We start from the raw sequence: 23,506 nt of genomic DNA on the forward strand, positions 1-23,506 counted from the left end.
AGTCTCCAAGTCTGGGCTACAGATGTGGCTTGTACTTTAGGCTTACTTGCTGGCATTAGAGCCAGCTGAGCAGGCATCCACTCTTGAGACTGCTCAGGCCAAGCTGCTCTTGCTGCTGCCAGTCTGGCTTTAGAGTAGATAATTCCATGTCTGGATTCTGGTTATGAACTATGTAGCCTTGGGAGAGCACCTTTGCTTCTGGGTGAGCTCCATCATCAGTCAATAGTTTGTATAGGGGCAACTGAACTGGGAAGGTGAACAAACTTACTGAGTATGTCAAGGCCCTCATTGAGCACTGGGAATCTAAGATGTTATCTCCTGGAAATAGGGGTGTGCCTGCCTTGGTTCCCCACCCACACACTTGCCTCTTCTGAATTCTCCTTACTTTGTCAGTTTTACTCCCATTAAAGACCGAAACTTTTATTTTGACCATAGTGGGGTAATCTTGTAGGAAGAGGACCAGCTATCTACTCCCCTCTTTTTCAGTGTATTGTATATAGGGTTTATCTTCCATAGGACCTGAACACTAGGCATCTTACAAATTAGAAGAAGGACCACTTACTTCCCCATTTCTTGAGAGAAAACAAGCTCAAATAGTTTCAGCAAATTCCTCAGGGACACAGAGATGATAAATATCAGTGGCTGTACATAAAGGCTGTTAGAAAGCCGAAAGCCCACACTCTTAACTGGCCCATTGCCTTGCTAGAAGCCTTTGTTATACAGTGGCATGTGGATCTCTGGATCATGGAGAGATAGTTAGCCTGTTGGCCCCTGACCCAAACGGCCAAAGCTGCCTGTGCTTGCTGAACCATGTGCCTGTTCTTCACAAACTGCCTGCCTCTTTTCTCCTTTGCCTTTAAACTTGCTGTGGTCATTGTTCTCATCTGAATCAACCACTTCTCAAAGTTTCTCCAGACCTGCTTGCTAGAGTTTTGTATGAAGAAACCTCCCAGGCTGAGGCTTTCCCATGAACATTGAGCTTCCACACTGTGATGTCACGATGTCCTTGGGTAGTTTCTTCTAGGGTGATGGCTCCTTGACTTTTGAGTATGTTTAAAATAAACAAATGAGGCATGCTTGTTTGTTGTTGTTGTTCTTGTTGTTTTGGGTTTTATTTCCTAGTTTTGTATATCCAACTCAGGGCCTCTCATGTACTAGGCAAGCATTTTACCGTTAAGCTATATCTCTAGCCCTAGGGTAATGATTTTTCACTTTGAAACTATTAGATTCTTCTTTCTTTTTAAAAGCTTAGTAAGAAAATAATATGAGCCTGGCCGCAGGTTGGAGAGTCATTCAAGTTGGACAGGATGACAGGGTAGCTTGATTCTCCTTCCTCCTAAAGCTCAATGGCCAGCTTCTGGGGAGGGAGCTTTACCTCTTTCAGCTCAAGCCTTGATATTATTATGTAGTTCTTACCCATGATCATATAGAGTCAGGTCTCTCCATATAGAGAAAAGCTCTCTGCTGTCTCAAGAGTCAAAGCTCACACACGGTCCCCTCCACTGTCAAATGGTCACACTTCCCAGAGCAGCCCCCAAGGTTTGCACAGGATCCTGCAGAGGGGACAAGCTACCTGTGGACGTGTGGGCCTGACATGTCATTGTGTGGATTGCCATTCCTGTATCACCAATTACATGTGGAAGTGTTGGCGCTGTCCCTAGGGAACAGGGTGAGAACTTCGTGCCTGCCCTCTGGTGTTTATAAGCACTAGAAGGAGAGGGAGATGCCAGAACCAGGGAGTTGGGAATAGCACAGGGACTCTGAACAGCCTAGCATTCTGACTCACACTGACTCTTTTACTAGGATTGATTTAGATTTTATTCAGAAAACCCTTGACTCAGAACACTTGCCGCCTGGTTGCCAGTCCATGGTAGCACAGCACATCTGTGGGCAGGAAACCCATGTCCCTCAGAGAGAACAGAAAGGTAACACAGTATCTGAAGAGTAAATTCCCAAATGGTCGATGATCCTTCCTCCATTCCAAAGCAAAGGATGTAAGTGCTAAACCAGGCCCTTGCCAGAGCTAATGAGGAAAAACAGAGAACACAGGAGTCTCATTTTTAAAATCCTACAATTTTAGTCTTATCACCAATGCAACAAACATAATACAGTAAGTACGTTCATTCTACCCTCCCTGGGCTCTCCCCAGAATCCTTTTCAGCGAAGGCTGGCAAGAATGAGCCGCCCACTTGATGCAGACAGGAACCGACTCTGATTTGGATTCCGTCCCTCGCCTAAGCTTCAAATAGTGGCTATCTAGCTTGAGTGGACAGGCTTTGCCCCCTTTGGCTACCTTTACAGTTATTCAGTCCCATCAGCAATGAATAGAAGCCTACTGTGTACAGGGCATCGTCTTAGAAACTAGGAAATGTCAGAGTCCAGCCGAGTTCATCTCTCAGTGTGAGCCAGGAAGCCGAAGAGAGCACAGTGATTTATAGGCTGAGCCTGCCAGCCGACCTTGTCCCAGCAAAGACTCATTTTCAACAAGCCTCTCTTCCAAGCGATTATTCGCTGTTTGTGCTGCTTGGGGCTTGGCATGCTTCTGCAATTCCTTTGACCAAAGAGAAAAAACGGGAACCTTGAAGTAAGTACTTATCTAGCAAAGAGCGGGCTGGTGAAGGCCCAGCTATGCCTCTTGTTGGGAGACTTGCCTGGCTACCTTCAGTGTTGCACTGTAATGGTAATGGATTTCCTCAGTCAAAGTCTACCCTGAAAAAAACCCTTTCTCACTCTGAGCTTTATTTGTTGTTTGCTTGCTTGCTTGTTTATCTACTCCCCCCCCCCCATCTCTCTGAGGCAAGTAAAAGGAAACCCTCTGCCAGGCCAGGGAGGTGGTTTTCTGTGTTGTGTGTGTGAGGGTGTAGCAGAGCCCGCCCAAACTGGAGTGCCTGGCTTTTTATCTGCATCTCTTTCCACTACACCAAACCCAGTGCTGGCAGGAGAGTGGAAGGGAGACACAGGCCTAGAGGCTGCTTCACCTGCTGTGAGCGCCACCAGGGAAGATGGGAGGTGTCAGCCCCTGAAGCAGTGTGCGGACCTGCCCTGGATCGAGAGGTGCGGAGGGGAAAAGCAGCTGTGAATCGCTGTGATGGATGTTCACAGCTCACGGGTGGGTGACCGTGCACACACTGGTGCCAGGGTGACCAGGGGCTGGCAGGAGAGGGTCGGTGTCCTGTTTCGGCAATCTGATCTCGGTATAGCCCAAGAGAGGAGGAACGTGAGGTCGGGTGTTTGGGGCCTTCGGCTCGGAGAGGGGCTAGAGCAGGTGGAAGGACAGAGATGCAGGAGGGAACTTGCTGCTGCCAGCTGGTAGCACACACACTCTTAAGGATAAGCATTGCTGTGTATCCTTCCAACATCACAATAAGGCTTAGGGACTTTAAAAGTCTCTGAGGGACTTCACATTAAAGGAGCAAGTGTGGTTTGGAAATATTACAAGAAGACAGAGCCTCTCCATTCCCTGGCTTCTAAGCAGTATCAGGAGGCATGCTCCATGGGGTGAGGGAAGAAGGGATGCCTCGGATGCACTTTCAAAGTAAGTTCTCCCCCTGTGATTTCCATCCAAACTCAGATTATTGTTCTTAGCGCGGTAACTTAGTGAAGTTGTAAGAATCCACACTGGGACTTCAAGGGCATACTTTATTTTTATACTTCCCTGAGCTGGCCAAGTGGTCCAGGTACAGCTACAGTGCTGGCCCTCAGGCCAACCACATGACTGACTCCTAGGTGCTGAGAGCTAAGTATCCTTGTCTAGACACGTAGGAGGCAGGAAAGGGCCAGAGGAAACCTGGGCTCTGAGGCTTCAGGCTAGAGCCAGACCTGGGTCCGGAAGAGAACTGCCCCCTTTACCCGATGCCTGCTGTTTTCCTGAGCCTGCAGCAGGAGGGTAGTGGAGATGGTGGGCTTTGCTTTGGCCCTAAGGACTCCATTCTTCTTCTCTGCTGTGACATGTGACCACAGAGCATGGCATTTCTATTTGATGCTGTCAGTGCCTTGGTCTAAGGAAAATGTCTGCATTCCCAGATCCCTTGGCCAAGAAGTGCTGCCCAGAGCTCACTGGCATCTGTTCATGCCCTGTCTCCTTCCCTCTCCCGCATGACCCAGCAGCCAAGGGACAGTTCCTTTGGGCCAGACAGTGGGACAGCCGAAAGGGAAGAGATTTAGGGCCAGGCCTTAAGCTGCAGTCTGGCTCTGTTATGCTGGCTGAAGGACAGTGCCCGCTCTGCCTGGGAAGGGAAGGGCACTGGAACAAAGACTTGCTCCCTCCTCTAAAATTTAGTGAGTTAGTGGCCCTGCTCAGAGGGAGCCTGCAGAGCCGGGCCCCTGACTAATTTTAGAAAATGGTCAGGTACACAGTACCCAGTTGGCTTTTCCACCTTTTGGGCTCATTACAGTTCCAGTCCCTGCCAGTTTTACAGGAGAGTTCAACTGCAGCCCAGGCCAGCATGAGGTCCCTCTCCACGTAACTTGCTGTCTTTCAGGCCTGGTCTGGCCATGGAAGCGATATCACCAAGGTCCTTGGGGGAAATAGGCATTCTGTCCTTAAGCACAGATATTGACAACTGTGCTAGCTTCCTCTGCTTTGACAGGCAGGGAAAGGCCAGGAGGTAAAGACATTTCCGGAAGATTCTTGAATTAGAAGTCTACCATAAGGAGTGTTGAGTCACGAAGCACAAGGTTCCAGAGTTTTTGTTTTATATCAAGAAACTGCATGGAGTATGCAGGGGAAGCTGAGGCTTGTCCGAGAGCACCGTGGAGTTCATTACCTACAACACTGGGTATTGTGGGTATTCAGGAATTTATGGAGAAGGGGGTACAGTGTGTGCCCTCGAAGGAGTCTGGGCTGTGGCAAGCACTGCAGGAGGGCCAACACTGCAGCAGGGTTGCACAAGCTGTGCTCATGACTAGGAAATTGTGACCAGGAACTTGCAGGAGATGCAAGGTGCCGGTACAGCTAGCTCTTCAGAGACCTAAGTGGTAAGCTGAGCAGTAACAAGTGTAAAAAATCCAGGAATTCTGGGGAAAGTTGTCCAGCTGCAGGAAATGCCTGTAGGTCAATGCAGAGACACAGGGGACATGGTGCCCTGGTGGTGGCTCTGCTCCTTACCCTCCAGAATGTTCTGAGATTCTCTTGGTTGCAGCAGCAGCAGGCTTAGACAGTATCTTCAGCACTGCACCCACTTCACAGGTGAATCTCTCAAGTATAATGAGCTAGATTTGGGGGTGGAGCTGACCACACTGGTTCCTGGGAGTCTCTGCCTGGCTTCACGTTCAGAACCATCACATTGGTACTGTGACATGGCCACAGTAGGAGTATTTATGCAGCCGAGGCTAATGAACAGTACCAGTCAAGGGCAGAGTGAATTTTGTCTGTCTTTGTTCCTGTTGCCACCACAACTGAGGGTTAAATGTTTACCAGTGCAGCTCTGGGAATGGGGATCACATGGGGGTTTTATGCCAAGGGCTCACCTGGTTGAATCAGCAGCAACCATAGGCACTGGCACAGTATGTCTGTGGAGATGTCTGAGTTGGCTTCCTGTTGATGAGTCTGGAGGGAGGGAGTATGATCAGGGCATTGGTCATTTGTTGACCCACAATTCTGAAGCCAAACTTCTTCACATGGTGTAGCCAAACTTCTTAACATGGACTCTAAGACACAGACCACACAGACCACAGACACTCAACAAACACACACACACACACACACACAGAGAGAGAGAGAGAGAGAGAGAGAGACTGTACTCTTGCTTTTCTACTTATTTATCTGAGCACACTCCACCCCCACCACATGCAAATTCTTCCAACTTCTTAAATGTGACCTGCTATGTAACAGGGTGGCCTTTAACACAAGTCCTGTGCATCCAGGGCCAAGAACTGGGGTGCTGTCCAGACCCACGAATGCCTTCCAGTAGCTCCCCAGTTGGGTGCCTGCAGGGCAGAGGAATCTACTGGCTTACAGAGGGTCAGCAGGACACTGGATGTGTGCATTTGCAGATGGTGTTTCAGTCATGAGTGTACTTAGTGCTGACTGCCAGGTATAGACAGCAGGATTTGCTCAGGGCTTTTAAATTACAAGACAACTCTCAATAACCTTGTAAGCTGAGTAGGGCCCCCATTGTAAAGACAAGGAAATGGAAGGCCCAGGTGGGTAAGCTGGCTGCATGAGGAATTAGATAGACCCCATGTCCTGGCTTGACTCCTGGGATCCAAGATCCTAAGTTGGTGCCCTGAACTGGGGGCTTTATATGATTGGTCCAGATAAACCCAGACACCAGAAGCCAGTCTGAAGACTATGCCAGCACTGTCCTGGTGGGACTTGCTTCTCAAAACTGGGCATTAACCAGCAGCAATGAATCTACTGTTGCATTGTGTTGCTCTTTTGAAAAAAAAAAGGGAAAAAAAAAACCTGGCTTTCTTCGTGCTGTTGTATTTTATTTTTCTATAAAGAAGGAATTAATTTTAGTCTTTCTTTTTGGTTTAAAATGTTGTCCTTTGCTTTTTCCGCCCTACAATTTAAAAGGAAACATTTGTCTGTTGAGAAAAGAAATGATAATTATAGACTAAAAATTGTTTCTATTCTGATTTGAAAAAGTGACAAAAAATTCTATCGCACAGATGGGCCCCTGCTGACAGAGGGTATTTAGCAATGAGGCCCTGGGCCAGTTTGGGGCTCAGGGTGGCATTGAAGGGGACTTCTAGCTTGGTGTGGTATTGGGCAAAGGGCGGCTTGTGGGCTATAGTCATTCCTGTGGGGTCTTAGAGATGCCTCACATTTCTTTGGATCACCAGGAAAAGCATCATGTCTGTGGGGAGGTGTCATCTGGGTGGCATGGCCCATGTCAGGTGAGCTGTGTTCAAGAAAAGCCAGGAGCTTCCTCTGCATGTGTCTTGAGTCTAGAGAACCACTGGATTTACTCTTTCGACCTGGAGTTTTACGTTTCAGCCTCACACAATTACAATTGCTCAGAGTCTTTCAATCGATAAAGCAGGAAACTGATTAGACTGTGAAATTAAACTAATAATGCCTCGCTATTAACCTTCAATCAATGGGGAATGAGCTCAAAGGGAAGGCTATTTCCTGGATCCATAACCCCCTCTAGATACATGTATGTGCTCTTTTGAAGAAACTCCAAGTTGCACACACACACCACCTTTCTAGTCCTTCAAAGCTACGTGGATCAGTGTTATATCTGGACACCCTGGTGAGGCTGTCTTCATTTGTCATGTGGAGTCAAGACAGGGAGACACAAGTCTGAAGATGGGCAGCATCCATGCAGCTTGGGCCTTGGAATGACTAGGAGCTCTTTTCAAAGCATCTGCTGTGGGAGCCAATCCCTCAGGCCCCTACCCAATTGCCCCTTGTCACTAGAGATTTGTCCCTAAGATTAACACCAAGTGCCTGCCATTTGTTTTGTATCACTATAGCAGAGAGAGAGATGGATGGATGGATGGATGGATGGATGGATGGATGGATGGAAGATAGATAGATAGATAGATAGATAGATAGATAGATAGATAGATAGATTTCTTACTGTTCTGGAGCCTGGGAAATCCAGTATCAAAGTACCAGGGATCAGGTGAGGATCTTAATGCTATGTCATCCTATGGCATAAGATGGAAGGGCAACAGAACCTGCACAAGGGAGAAAGGGTGAGCACAAATTCATCATTTTATCTTGTAAGGATTAACCCACTGCAGCAATGATGTCAATAATCCCTACCTAAGAAGGAAGCCCTCATAATCCAAATGCTTCCCAGTAGGAGCCACCTCCCAACACTTTTATACTGGGACATAAATTTTCAACATCCAAACTTTGGGAAGCTTCAAACACTAGCATTTGGTCACCTACTAACCAGAGAGAGGTTATGTATGGATTTGGGATTGGACCACTGTGGGGCTTTCTAAGAATGCTTTGCACTCAGCTTGAGGATATGGCAGTGTTTAGTTCTCCTCACTTTCCTCTCCTTCTCCCTCACCTGTCTGTCTACCCTGGGTTTACCTGAGCTGATGGAGAGAACAAGCACTTGGAAGCAACAGAGGATGCTGTGTCTATTTCCTGATATTTGTGGTTCATCACTGAGACTTAACTTGGGAAAGGGAAATGATATATATCTGTTTCAGAATCCCAGGGCCCAGTTTGGACTGGCTTCCCACTCTGAGCCTGTGTCTGGGGCTCATTAAGTTTGGGCCTGAGCTGTTCCCTTTCAGTCAGGATATGGACAACCTGAGTGGCCATCACTTGCACATTGCCAGGGACACCTGTCACAGTGTCAAGGGCTGCAGGTCAGGTGTTTCTGTGTCCTGAGAGCCACTGCTTGGCACCCCCCAAAATAGCAAGGAAGGGTCTCTCTGATCTCTGAACAAGCATTGAGACCAGCTAACCCACAGCACATTAGTCTGTCTAGTTTTTTTTCATCTGCTGTCTCCTTCATAGCCTCAGTCCTGAAGCCCACTGAGGGTGATTGCTCACCCCTGTTCATAGGGCAAATTGAGGCTGGGTGAACAGAGAGCTAGTTATTTGGTTGCTCTGGTTCTCTTGAGGGCTAATCTTGAATTTGCTTGGCCTTTGTCCTCTTCTGGCCCAGACTTTCAGAAGGAGGGGCTATCACGCCCTTACCTTGAGCCCCCCTCCCCCATCCCTACCCATTAGGTCTCCCAGCTAGCCTGTCAGTTCCATCAGTGTGGAGCATTGCCAAGGATCAGACCCCCTCTCTAAAAGTGGTGATGGTATTTAATAACTAATTACTCTAATGATCCTGCAGAAATGCTGGAGACCTGTTTTAGGAGAGATGTCAATTAGAGCCATCTGCACGGTGAATAAAGGAGCCCTACCCCAGCTGTACTGTTGAAACATGTTAGCGTTTTCCTACCAGCGGCCATATGGTACTTAACGAAAGTGAATTGTTCACACTGCACAGCCCGCGCCTCCTGATGAATACTAGCATTTTGTTTTGGAAAATAGTTCTTCCATCGTGTGGAATATTTTTCAATGCAGTAAACAGCAAGTTGGAAGCTGGCAAGCCCTAGAAATGAAGGGGAAAAAAAGATTTCCCATTACCTTAAGATGCCCTTCCTTCAAACCCAGCCCTGCTTGCCTGCCTCACTCCACTCTACATCCCACCTGGACTCAATTCTGAGCACCTGTTTCTGAATATGTTCTGGGAGCAGGGGCCACAGAAGGTTCTCACCCTACCGGTCTCTGCTTTCTACTCTTAGGAAATCAGGAGCAGGAGGTCTGCAGCTGTGTAGAGATGGGGCCACCTCCCCCCATGCTCCATCTGGTAGGGCACAGACCTGGTGAAGGGTCCCTCTACCAGAGTCAAAAAAGTAGGGAAAGATGTCTGACTGACTGTGCAGCGTGAGCAAAGGTACATTTCTATATGGTGTCTGCTCACTGTTGGAAGTGTCAGGCAGGCTACAGACGTGGCTCAATGTATAAAGCATTTGCATGGAAGCATTAGGACAGGAGTTCAAATCGTAGAACCAACATAAGGGCCATGCAGGCATAGTAACTGCCTGTAATTCTGGAACTGGGGAGGAAGTGGTGGGGGACTCCTGGGGCAAGCTGGATCTCTAGACTGAACATAATCAGTGAACCCTGTTTAATAAATAAAGCAGAGGGTGATTGAAGAAAACACTCCCCATGGTCACCTTTGGGCTTCTACATGGACATGGACATGTGCCCCCCCCACACACACACACTCTCTCATATACACACACACTCATACACACACACACTCATACACACACATACTCATACATACACACACACTCATACACACACACACACTCATACACACACACTCACACACACACACTCATACACACACACACTCATACACACACATACTCATACATACACACACACTCATACACACACATACTCATACACACACATACTCTCGCACACTCACACATACTCATACACACACACACTCATACATACACAGACTCTCATATATACACATTCATACACACATACTCATACATATACACACACACACTCATACACACACATGCACGCACACACTCATACACACAAACACACACACACTCATACACACACAAACATACACACATGCACACACACACTCATACTCACACATTCACACAGGCTCATAATCAGTGAAAAGCACAGGTTGACATCAGGGTGTTAAGTGAGACTTAGAGGGAGCTGTAACTGATACTAGCGCTTCAAAGACTGACTGGAAGCCTTCAAAATCATGGTGAACAAAAGTCATGGCTGCATAGAAGCCAGACAGCTGTGGCCAGGATATGGCTACCCTGTGGAATGAAAACAAGTTAGGATTTTGTTATGTTGGATGTTTTAAAAGCAGACCAGAGCCGAACTCAGACCTATCTCCCGCCGCTGGTCCATGTTTTGCTTCATATGTGATAAAGGAGCTGGTGAAGGCTTCGATTTTTAGATGCACTCCCCAACCCAATGCTGGGCAAGGGTACAAGTCACCCCTCCTGGAATTTCATGGCGTCCATGAATTGAAGACCCTGCTAGCAGAGCTTCCTGGAAGGAGCCATTTTAGTGCAGCCTGCTCTAGTACCAGTAAGACCTCAGCAGCAATAACTGTTCTGGAACTTTCTCCAAAACCAAAGTCATTCATTAGACCTTAATAAAAGGCAAGTGTGGCTATGATTGGCAGTAGAGATGGTCTGCTGCTGCAGGTTGGATATGTGAAAAGTTCTTCACACAGCTATGGGTCCATGAATCAGCAGCAGCAGTAGCTGATCCTGTGTTATAGTAATGGTCCTAGGTTCTTCTGAACACATCTTCTAAGGAAATCCTTCTGGGTTAAGAAAAGAAATCTTAGAAACATGCCTTTCTTTGTCTGTCATCCATAGGCTACACCATCTAGTTTCATGTCTATGTCCAGGGTATTTCCCCATGCCTAAAGTAACTATGTCACCACGACTCCCCTGTAACTTCTAACCAGGACATGTCAGCAAAGCTAACAAGCACCTACTCCCCTTCCCATGGAAGGTACATCTTTGATGTGTCATCTGCCTTTTCTTTAGACCCATCCCAGTAGAGTTCCACAGATAAGAACCAGTCATATGTACAGCCAAGCCTAGAAATTCCCCAGAAAAGTTAACCTTCCCTAAATAAAAAGAGGTGGGGGCTGCCAAGGCCAATGTAACATATTCTGCCCAGCCTGAACATGAGAGCTGTGTTTAGACTCTGAATTTGATTAATTGCATTATAAAATTTCAAACTCAATTAACTTCCTATAATGGTCCCCTGGAGCACAAAGGCAATGTGCCTTAATGGTAGGAATAAGAAACATTCCATTTTGCAGGGTACTTGGCTTTGTAGAGTAAAGATTGAGGGAGAAAGGACAGCAGCAAGTGGCAAGCCACACCCCTTTTGCACCTTCCCTTATTACCCACACATACCTGGGGCAGGTCAGGCAGGCCTGAATGGGACATTTGTCACCAAGAGCAGACTTGGGCTTACTCTGACATTTAAATCTAAATTTGTTTCTTTTTGAGGTTGAAACATTTCCTTCAAAAATGAAACTCAGAAGCTGGGCCAGCCAGCTACTTGGGAGGTTGAGTCAGGAGGCTTGCAAATTCAAAGCTTGCCTGGGCTACAGAAGGTCTGCCTGGGCATGTAGTAAGACCCTATCTCAAAAATGAAAAGTAAAACAAGACTAAGGATATTGCCTAGTGGTGGTGTGCTTGCCTAGCATTTGGGAGGCAGTAGACTCAATCCCCAGTGTTGAGAGAGAGAGAAGAAACCACAAGAGTGACAAGATTATAGGATTTTCTAATTTGAAGAGGTTGGGAAGGCTGGAGACACTAGTGACCTGTGGTTTGTGGGTTAGCATATGAATGTCAGGCTGAACAAGGCTGGGTCACCCACACTTGGGAAGAAGGGCCAGGGAAGAGCCTCTGTAAACTGAAGAACATTTAGGGAATGAAAAGTGTTGGCTCAGTCCGGGGCCAGTGGACTTTTGTTGGGAAAGAAGACAGCCCTACAGCTGTGTGAGCACAAGGAGCTAGCTGGCATCTAGAAAGCTCGGGGAATGAGGGGAGAGCAACCTCTGAGCTGTAGAGTAAGGGAGTCTGTGTGGCTGACCTTTGGAAAACCCAGAAGATTTGCTACCTACCAGTGGAGCTACCCAGTCCTTCTCATGCAGGTAGCATGGTATGGAGATATTTGGGGAGGAAATACATGTATATAAGGCTAGATACCCAAAGGCTGAGGAGAGGCCATGTGTACATGAGTATGTATGTTGAAGGGGAAGGGCAGGCAGATCTGTGCATGTATTAGCAAACTGTGACCCCCCCCCCCATATTCTTGGAGCTGTCAGTTAGCATGGGCTCTTGGATCTAGGAAATGTCTGACTTTGTGAAACTCTCTTTCCAAGCAGTAGAGAAATAACTTACGTAAGGGGACCCTTTAGTTCTGGTGTTCTTCCTACATTAGGGCTAGGATATACTTGGTCAGGGACCAAGGAGACCCAAGGTTCTCATCCTAGGAGGACTATAGCTTGTGGCATCCAAGAATATACATGCATCTCTCCCAGGAGTCAGGCGACCGATGCAACCCAAGAAGTTCTGAATCAGGGGTACCACGTCTCATAGACATTCTGGAATCTTGGAAACAGGTTGCAGCCAGGTAGACCTAGGTTCTCTGGTTGGATGGGACATTCAGGGTGGGTGGAGAAATGATGTAATAGTTTGAGGAGTCTCCCTTCACAGGAGATAAGCAGTGTTAATAGTAATTAGAAGGTTCTCTAGGAGTAAAGAGAACAAGATCTCTTTGTGGTTACTCACAGTCCATACTCTTACAAGCTAGCCATGCTAATTACAAGCTAGCTATGCCTGCAACCTCTGTGAACCCTTTTTGGGGCTGTTTTGCATAAATAAGACTGCTTAGCACAAAAACAATTTTACTAATTAACTTTATCTTAAATACACATGTTTCCCCCCAAAGAGTTTTAAAAAGTATGTGTGCATACAATGTAAGGTTTACACAACTCTTTTTGTGGCTATAACATTACTTCTGCCATTTTTAATTGCAATTTTAGCCAAGTGAGGACTCACAGTAGTAAATCTTTATTTGATTTGGTTGGTTGGTTAGTTGGTTGGTTGGTTGGTTTGGCATTTGTGGGTTTTGTTTTATTTTGTTTTTGACAGAATTTCATGTGTCTCATGCACTGAATTTATGAGGTAGTTAAGGATGACCTTGAACTTCTGACCCTCCTGCCTCCACCTCTTGAATACTGGGATTACAGGTGTAATATATGCAGAGTTGTACCTGAAATCCATGGCTTCATGCATGCTCTGCAAGTACTCTACTGTCCTGTAACTCCCCAGTTTCCAGGACTCTGTCTGTGAAAGAGAAGAGTCCCTTTGCTGCTTTCCCACATTACCACTACAAGCATCTGATGCTTCGAATTAGTGTGCCCACAATGCAGAAAACACCTACATGGATCTTCAGAAGCCTTCCTAGCCTCTCCTGAGTCCAAGTATGATGTTTTGTGGACCTGGGAAGTCACCGGCTGAAATGCACTAACACAATTCACCTGGTCGTATACTCCAGCTCGTCATTGTTTCAGTCTTGTTTTAAAAAAAAAATCACACGTGTTCAACCCTTAGCCTGTGCCTACTCCTTCACAGGTGGGGCATTCAGTGATTGTTCTCACAGTGTGCCCCTCCTCACCTGGGTTGAAATCTCAGACGTTCTTTTTTTTACAAGGGCTGCTTTGAATATCCCCATTTCTGAAAGCCTTCAATATTTTCCTCAGTCTTTAATCATCGCACGATTCCATCTTATGTTCCAGCCCAGATGGTCTTCTGCTACTGCTCTGTGTCTCCCCAACTGCACTCAGCTTCTTGCTCATGTACCCTTTTCCCATCATAGCAATGCCCAGCTCTACGCCCTGACAGAGTGTGCTGAAGTCGGACGTGAAGAGTGGATGTATTCTGAATTGTTGAGTGAAGTAGGGAACTCTGTCTATTTGGGGCTTAAGGGCTTCAAAATGTCCCTTGCCAGGCAACTGCAGGTGGCTAATCAGTTGCAGAATTAAAACTAAAAAGTGCCATTTATGGTAACTCGGTGCTGAAGGCATCATCCATGTTACAGCTAGATTTCCCACCAGGTTTCACCGGCCCCTCTGTCCATTGCAGCTGCAGCGGATCTCTGGTTCTGAGAGACTGGAAAGGAAGTGCAGCCTGGCAAAGACACCTTCTAGGCTAATGGAAATGGCCTATATCCCAACCGGGGTGGCGGTTGGACAAACCACATACATTTGTCAGAACTCATCAAGTTATATACTTCAGATGTGAATAGTTACTTTCTGGAAATCATACCTCCACAAAATCAGCTAATTTAAGAAAATGTGGCTAAACTAGATAGGGCCAGTACACAAGGTCCGTCCGCTTTCTGGTCTTCTGTGATTTTGCCTCTGAGTGGGGAGTGGTGGCACTGAGAAGTGTGGCTAAAGCTAGCATGTCACAGGATTGCTCTTCAGGAAAAGGGCAGGACAGCTCCTGTGTTAGTGAAACTGTAACTGTGTTAGTGAAACTGTAACTGTTATGTGCTGGGGCTCTGTGCATAGACACCTCTCTATCCTCTCCAGAGACTTTGTCCTAGCCTGTCCCTAAAGTCTGCAGAGCCAAGCCTCAGCTTTGAGCAGGGTATACCTGTTCCAAAGTGAGGCAGCTTTGAATTCATGCAAAATCTGAGGGACCACTGACAGAGATGGGACATCATGCTCCTAGAAGCAGTACTCAGGACAGTCGACAGGTTTAAAAGGTTTAAAACAAAAACAGGGTATCCATCTGCAAATGGGTGCATAAATAATATGTGACTGACACATACCCTGGGGTATTATCCAGCCGTAATAAGGAAAGATACTTCGGTTTGGAAAAATGGTTCAGCAGCTAAAGTGTGAGCTGTGCAGGCATGCAAAGTGAGTTCAGAACTTCAACACCCACATAAAAGCTAGCTGAGCATGACAGCTCACCTGTAACCCCAGTTCTGGGGAAGTGGAAACAGGGGATCCCTGGGGCAATCAGGCTAGCTAGACTATCCAAATCTATGACCACTAGATTCAGGCAGAGACCCTGCCTCAGCAAGTAATATGGAGAAAGATCAAGGAAGATACCCAACATCAATAACACTCACTCATACACACACACACACAGAGAGAGAGAGAGAGAGAGAGAGAGAGAGAGAGAGAGAGAGAGAGAGAGAGAATGCCCACATGCTTAATGAGCAAGTTTCTATGGCAAGATAAAATATGGCAATGGATAGCAGTAGATACACAATACTGAGAATATATTTAATGTCCCTGAACATTTAAAAGGGCCTGGAATGTCACCTTTATTATTGTATATATCCACAATTAAAAAAAAAATTGAAGGTCTGAGCCCACCTTCTGGCTGCCTTGTCCCACAATTCAGAGCCAATGGCTTGACCAAGAGATTTCAGTTTCTGGTGCTGAAAACCATGAGGTAGAAACCAGAGACTATCTGTGACTGCTAAGGCCTTTCTTCAAATCAGAATGAGGGCCCTTTGGCCTGACAAGAGTCCTTCCTAAACGCCCAGGGCCCTTTTGTCAAGACAAAAGCATACTGTTACACCCCTGACTAACTTGATTTCCTCATGTTGACTAGCCCAGGTGGTGTGAGGCCTCAATCTGACAACTGAGGGGTGGATTATACTTTATCGCTCTGGCAACTCACAGCATCATAATTGGGGTAACCCCATGCTTGAGACCCAAGGCGTTCTAAGTGGCTGTAAAAATTAAAGCATATCCTATAGAAGGCAGCCTGGCTGTCAGGGCAGGTTGGCTAGTGCCCTGTAATGCAGAATGACACACAAGCATTTGTCACAGTGGGAAGTCTGGTACTGGCAGTGTCCTGCTGGGTACTCTTTGGGCACAAGGGGCTTAAGGAAGGCCACTCTTCCACCTTTGCACAGGCTAGTGTTTGACATGTTCTTGACGTGCATAGTTTGGGCCCCTCCTCACCCTGTTCTGCAGCTGCACTTTGCACACTCAGAAGAGAGAAAGCCTCAGGGGCAATGGGTTGGAGGGAGCTACTGACCTTTGTGTTTGCAAAACAAAACAGGAATTCTCAGTCCTAATATTGCTCCCTAGAAGGTTTGTTGCATTTGGGCCTTTATAGAACAAAGAAGATCTGTGGGAAATTTCCAGGCCTGTTCTCCAGGAATGACATATGTAAGTACATTGTATGCGCTATAAAGAACAGTATATCCTAAAATGGCCTCTAATTTCTCTTCTCATCCAGTGATATAGTGAAAAACAATACACACACACACACACACACACACACACACACACACACACACACAAAACCTCCCTTCCAGACTGCATGTCTGGACTGTGCTATACCTGACTGGTAGTCCCCTTCTAGCCACATTTTCCCTTCTCTGGATGCCACTCTCCTGAAATGTCTCTGCTCTGCTCTGGCTCTGAGTTCCTTCTGGAGTCTACCAGTAGCACTCAGGTGCAATTGGTGATTCCTACTGCAGACATAGAATCAGAGCAAACCTACAACAAACCTGCCTCTGGCTTCCTGGATGCCATGTAGCCTCACAGGAAGGGTCTTCCACCCTTTTCCCTTTTCATTATAACACTGTGAAAGAAAGGGCATTTAAAAGCCCTCAGGGTCATGGCCAGAATGGATATGAACAAAGTACATGAAAAGTGTCATAATGAAACCCATTATTTTATATGATAGTTTTGAAGATGCTATGAAAAATAAATAAAAAGGCATTTAGTCAGGGCAGCAAACTCTCAACTGTATTGGAGCTGTATGGTGGACAAGAGAACATGAGCTCCATGACTCTTTCTGTGGAGAAGAGGCGAGGGAGAGGAAGGTGTCACCCTGCCCATCTGAAGGAGCATCCTGTGTGACCTCCTGCTCCCTGCACTGTGATGTTGCATTAGTTTGGTGTTCTGAAGGTAAAGGAGGACCCATATGATGTTCCAGGAGCCAGCCATTGGCCAAACTTAGAGTGCAAAAGAGCAAGGTTGTAGAAAGTAGGAGGCCTCAGCTGGGTATTTGGTACAGGATAGTCTGCAGGCTTCTTGCTGAGCTTCCGGGCATTCCAAGGTTGGCTGGTTCAAAGAAGTTTATGTTAAAGGACAATTAAAGAGGCAGGGGACAGGGACAGAAAGGAGCTGGCCCTGTAGACATGGTAAGAACAGGTTTGTCCTCTCTGCACATTTGACTTGCAATGTGTATCATGGTTTCATATCACTGGTTGCTGGAGATTTTGGAATGTGTGTAGACACTGTTAGAATTCATCCTTGCATCTTTCTGGTGTACCTCAAATTTCCCATAGTGAAGGAAAGAAGCTGTGGCCTGCTCTGGAGATGCTGGTGCCTGGGAACATTGCAGACAAGAGTGAGGATATGAGTAGATCAATGAGCTTATTGTGCTGGGCCCCAAATAACACTGGGAAAGACAGGAGCCAGAAGTTAGAAAGAACATTTCCAAGTGCTTATCACCAGTGGGCAGGTGAGTCAGAACCCCTGCTTGGTGGATCCTATATTTCTAACTAGCTTCCAAACAAAGGACTGCAGTTTGAGAAAACAAAGATGCATGACATCAAGGCTCTCACAGGGAGGCTAGCACCGTTAGTGCAAGGCTATATGCCCCAGTTCTCCATGGTACCCAGTTGCCCCACTCTGCTATGCTGATATATCCCAAAGCACTTAGCCAGACCCTCAACACGGAGATTGTGTGTCACTTTGCCACCTCCTTGCTGCCTGGACCCCATCCCCTCTCTGATGTACAGAAAGCAAGATTCATGACTGCCTTGTGTGGTCCAGGCCCTGGAGGAATTTGCTTGTGGTTTTATGGAGGCAAACTTGAGGAATGATCTTGTTTGTGGCAGGGGACATGTTGTAAAGTATGTCATTGTGTCAGTTGTCTGGACTTGAGTCTGCCCTTCCCATTTGTGACAATTTGTGCCACTGATCTCTTTCAAAATAAAAGCTCCTCTGTGGTAAGACTGCCAGAGGCTTTTACCTTTTCCACCAGGTCTGACTTGTCTGGAACTGTCTCCCAAAGCTTTGGAGCCCAGCTTGAGAAAGAGCAGATGGTCCCTCCAAGAGGTTATCCACAGAAATAGGAAACCACGGCACATGTGCCCCCAGAGCCCTGTTCTTTCTTCATCATCCATCCCTCAGCCTTCAATTCAGAATGGTTCTTAAAAGTAAAAGACCCACTGATTAACGATCTGGATTATAGATCCAAAACAAATTTTGCAAATTCCTGACCTGGCAAAGGCAAAGAGGAGGGGATTGGAAAAGATAATAGAAACAAGAAACTTGTCAAAGCTTGCCCTGCACCATTTCATCTTGCTATAACCAAATGCCTCCTGCTGGATGATTTATAAAGAAAAGTTTACTTTAGCTCGTGATGTCATGATTCTGGAATCTGGGAAGCCCAAGAGCATGGTGCTGGCTTCTTGGCTTCTGATGAGAGAGCCACATGTCATGTCATGGCAGAAGAGCAGAAAGGCTGGTGGGGCCATGCAGAAGAGAGACAAATAAAGGTCAGACCTGACTTTACAACCGCTCTCATGATACTGAACCCTGTCCCACAGTAAAGGTGATGTTATGGATGTAATCACCCTTTCAAAGTCCCCTTCCTTGAACACAGCAATTCAACACCAGCTTGACACAGGCTGGCCACATTCACACCACAATAAAGCTAACTGGAGGGAAAGCTGTCTCCTAGCTGAAAACCCCTTATGCACACCAGAAAGAACACACAGCCATCCTAAGCTGATTAGCATAGGGGACACTGACTGGATCAGCCTCTGTTACACTCCTCTCCCACATATCAGGAAGCACATAGAAGAAGCTGTCTTTTAAGTGACTCAAATTCTTTGTCCTTAAGATCAGACACTGAAAGAAATAAATTTTGGAGATCTCAAAAGCATGTCAGCACATGAGAAAGCTGTCATCATCCCTAATGAGGTTGTCCCTTCTTGTTCTATCTCCTGAGGCCTTCATACAAGCTCTGCCCCTGCAACCCCCTCCATGGTAGTATTCTCCGCAGGTCTCACCTAGCCTGTACTTTTCCTTACTTCAGTGTGACCAAAATTAAACTCCCAATGACTCCCCAAAACATGTGCATCTCTGGGCTTCTGCTACCTGTCTTAATGCCCTCCCTCTCAACTCATGTCCAAGAGCAGAACACCCCCCCCTTACACACGCACACGCACACACGCACACGCACACGCACACACACACACACTTTTTTCTCAAACCTGCAACCTTGATCATCCCTGATTTCTATGGATGGGTCACCAGCAGTGGACCTAAGAATTAGTTCTGCTGGCCTCCTCTTTTGTAACTTCTCTTCCAGCTCTTCCTGTCTCCACCACAACATGGATCCTCCTTGATTTTCCCCTGGGTCATTTCCTTCAATGTTCAAATGTGCTCCAGTTCCCAGCTCTCCATCCTCCCAAGAGGCTCTGGCAAACCTGCCCCAGCTCCTGGGAGGTGCTCTCTCCGTATATGGGCTGCTACTAGCTAGGTATTCTGTTTAACTTACTTAAAAACAAATCAGTTTCAAAATTCACTTCCTCAGTTACACAAGTCAATGCTCTATTTTGTTTTGTTGGTGCTGGGGTGGAATGCAGGGCTCTATCATTGAGCTACTCCCTCAACCCTTGAGTCAAGTTTTAAATGCTCAGTAGTCGCATGTGGCTCATGGCCACCAGTTGGATACCACTCATTACAGCAAACCTTATCATCACAGAAAGTTATATCAGGCAGTGGTGGTCTACTTTTCATTTATCTTCAGCATCTCTGTCCCTGCACTTCTCTCTGTAGCCTCCCTCTTTTCTGGAGTCACAAAGGCACATCCTCACATCCTGGACCTCATCTCTAGCAGCACAGCACTTGATGTGTCTCTGAAGATATATGAGAACATTGAATGCTTTGGACACAGCATATAGATGGAAACCAGCTCACACTAACTGAAGCAAAAAAGGAGATGTGTTGGCTCCTGCCACTGAAAGTTTCAGTAGAAGCTTTTGCACAGCTAGATCCAGTAGTTCATATGACCGCAAAACTGCTAGTCTCTCATCTGCTTCTCATCTAGGCTGGCTTCACTCTCTGCCCTGCAGGTCGCTTCCTCCCTCATAGATAAGGAAGGGTAACTGGAAGAGGACCAGTCTCCAGCATCCTTGACTTTGAAGCCTTTTGTAAGTGCATACATCAGAGTCAGGGATTAGAATCCATTTGAGGACTAGACCTCAAATCACTGATTATAGCTAGAAGATAAACACATTGATGAGCCTGGCCTAGTCACAGATTTTCTCTTTTGGTGATATAGAACAGCCAAACCATGTCCCACAGGCTCCACATGAAGGGATATCAGATAGATGACACCAATCCCATCTGAAAGCAAGCTAACATGTCTGACAGTATCTAACCAGATGACCCATGTCTGGTGTGCTAATGGGTGAGAAGTGAACTGACAGGCAGGTGCTGAGTGAGTGGGTGAGTAGATAGATGGGGGAATGAATGCAGTAGATGTGTGGATGAATGGAAGGTTGGGATGGATAGGAGGGGGGTGATGAATGGATGGATAGAATACTGAATCACTACATAGAAGACTAAGTAGTTATCTGCCTACTTTCCTGTAGGGAAAGCAAGAGGAGATGAACATCAAAGGAATCATACCAGTGTCTAGCAGAAGACACTGATCTTGTGGCCCAGAGTTTCCCCAAGAGCAGTGGTTCTCAACCTTCCTAATGCTGCGACCCTTTTTTACATATCCTCACGTTGTGGTGACCTCCAACCATAAAATTATTTGTGTTGCTACTTCATAACTGTGATTTTGCTATTGTTATGAATCATAATGTAAATATCTGATACACAGGCTGTCTGATATGTGAACCCCACAGGGGTGTTGACTCACAGGTTGAGAACTGCTGCCCTAAAGAATAGTCCAGCCCTGTCAGATAGAGCAGCTCTTTACCAGCTTACCCCTGCTGCACAAAGCTGAGGACCCAGGGAGGCCAGGCTAGAGGACTGGAAAGTGGCTGAAAGGCTGTGTACCTCTTTGTTTTAGCTGGACAATAGGAACTGGCCAGTAGAGGAGGGTGATTCCCGGTGACCCAGGACTTCTGTTCTCAACTGCATATTTACCATGCTTACTCAAGCTACTAGCAATTAAAAACATGTTCTGAAGGAATGAAGGAGAGGAAGAGAAAGAAAGGAAGAGAGAAAGTAGAAAGGAAGGAAGGAAGGAAGGAAGAAAGGAAGGAAGGAAGGATGAGAAAGGAAAGTTGTAGCCTAAGAAACCATGAAATTGCTGCTCCCTCCCAGTGGAGCAGCAGTGCTAGAGACTTGGTGTGCAAGGGGATTTGTGGATTCTGGCCCCAGGTCCAGATCCTGGGAAACAGTAGGTGTGTCTTCCTTCCAAGAGCCCTGGTTTCTGGCAGTGGCTATGCTGCTGGAGCTGTCTAGCAAGCTGCAAAATTAATCCTGGGAGGTAATTAGCACTCCTGGGAGGGGTGGGCTGTGGGCCGCCTGTTGTTATGTCATTGTCATCCACTAGTGGCCCTAGGAGACAGCATCCGGGCGCCTGAAGGGCTCAGGCAGGCACCTGGGGTGGTGGGGTTTCCTTTTGTTTTGTTTTCATTTCCAACCCGGTAATCTCTTGTCTAAAATAACCTCTCAGAATTTGGCAATCACATTTCTTCTCTGGTTAGTCCCTCTTTCCATCCTCGCATTAATTGCATCTTTCTCTGTGCCTGTGTTTATTAAGGAACAAAAATGAGCCAGGCATTTAGAGGACTTATTTCAGTCTCATTAGACCCGCCTGACTGGAAGATTGGATGCCCAGGGCAGCTTCTGCCAATGAGAGGGTACGGTTTGTTCGGGGATTCGCCTGTGGGCTGTCACCAGTGTGAAGGGGGTGGCTGTCCCTCCTTAAACTCTCTGCTTCTCCAGGCTAAACTCTTGGTTGGTTCGTGGGGTATGTGCATGCTACTCTGGTGGCCTTCTCAGGGTCAGGCTATTTGGGGAACTGCTGAACCTCCTGCTTTCTGGTCTTGACCTTTGCTGCAGAGCACGTGCTGTCCCTGGGGCTTGTCAGCATTTGGAAGGAGCCTGTCCCCAGAGAGCCAGCATCCAGCCTCTGTCCTTCCTGCTGTTCTCCCCAGAGTGGAGTCAGAGAAAAGATAGGTCCTCTGGGGACATTCCTAACTGCATCTTCAGGTTTCCCATCTGACCCACCTACAAGTTGCTCAGCCTTAAGGAAATGAACTTGGAAAATTGACTACAAACAGTTTTACAGGATCTTGTATCTGGGACAATACAGGTGGAACCAGATGTAGTTAACATAGCATTTATTTAGTAGATTCAGGGTTTCTGTGACCTTGACCAACTCTGGATCTTTGGGTTTTCACCTGGTAAGTTAAGTTTGTCTGAGTTGGTACAGGTAAGCTGATAGAGTATCAGCCCCAGATCTGTAATAATTTCTTCCCAATGGGAACTTATCTCTTTCCCAGGTCACATTTTGGGGTGGGCTGATAGGAGGTGCTGCTCTGTGAGCACAGAGACAAGGTTCCTGCTGTGATGTGTCCCTGCCATTCCTAAGCCATTCTCCACTGCAATGAGCAGGGAAAGAAAAACAGTGTCCTTGCCTCTAACCAACCAAACCTGGAGGCACCAATTCACCTGCACACACGAACACAGCCCTAGACAGAGTAAAATTAGGCTAGAAATGTAATCCAGCTGCAATTCCCAAGACAGAAGAGAGCATGAACACAGAGCTCCAGTGGCCTCTGTCCCAGAGATGGTGACACAGCAATACAGAGAGAGAGAGAGAGAGAGAGAATGAAAGAGAGAGAGAATGAAAGAGAGAGAGTGTGTGTGTATGTGTGTGTGTGTGTGTACGTACACGTGCATGCACACGCATACCTGCTACTTGTAAGGTTGAAATGTAAAACACAGTCGTTCTTCAGGTTGGATGCCTGGCCCCCAGTAGACAGGCAGATTTTGTTATTCTTTTTCTCTTCTCTCCCGTACTGGTTATTCCCTCGAGGTCTATGCAAATAACAGACCAAAGCAAGAAATTAAATCCACGTCCCTCACCTCTGAAGTTCCTTATTTCCGTGTTCCTCACAGTGTAACATTTCATTAGACCTTCCAGATGGGGAAAGAACATGCTGATTAAAAATCGCATAGCACCTACAAGCTGCTTCATTGGTTTGGGGAATGGCTGGAGCTTTAGACCAACTCAGTAGGTGGAGAATAAATGGCTGCCTGAATCATTTTCTTAGGAAGAATTGCTCCATGGATATGTGTGTCCTGGGGAGAGCAGGGTGCTCACTCAAAGTGTCATTGGTACCCATACATCAGAGATAGGATGTTTGGGGTACCCATTTTTTCCAGGGCTCAATGACACACAGCACAGGAAGAGTGGAATGAGAACAGGAATTTACCTGTGTGAGGCTTGGCCCATAGCTAAAAAAAAAAAA

The 23,506-nt window shown here is 46.7% G+C and overlaps 1 protein-coding gene across 4 annotated transcripts in view; it reads left to right on the top strand.

Moving 5' to 3' along the window:
- The window catches only part of Klhl29 (kelch like family member 29), a 288,958-nt gene that overhangs the window by 121,184 nt on the left and 144,268 nt on the right, over window positions 1-23,506 (top strand). The window contains exon 1 of one of the 4 annotated variants that reach the window (XM_051181691.1): window positions 2,315-2,584. The exons of 2 other annotated variants lie outside the window; for them this stretch is intronic. Coding sequence is in view for 1 of the 2 variants with exons in the window: in XM_051181690.1 (XP_051037647.1) it covers window positions 3,089-3,109 (21 nt within the window). In the remaining variant the exon portion in view is untranslated. Of the gene's footprint in view, window positions 1-2,314; window positions 2,585-3,033; window positions 3,110-23,506 lie in introns of those variants that run through there. One more of the 4 variants, XM_051181690.1, reaches the window with a different exon arrangement.

The sequence above is a fragment of the Phodopus roborovskii genome, unplaced genomic scaffold (genome assembly GCF_943737965.1).
Source record: "Phodopus roborovskii unplaced genomic scaffold, PHOROB, whole genome shotgun sequence".
NCBI classification, from domain to species: Eukaryota; Metazoa; Chordata; class Mammalia; order Rodentia; family Cricetidae; genus Phodopus; species Phodopus roborovskii.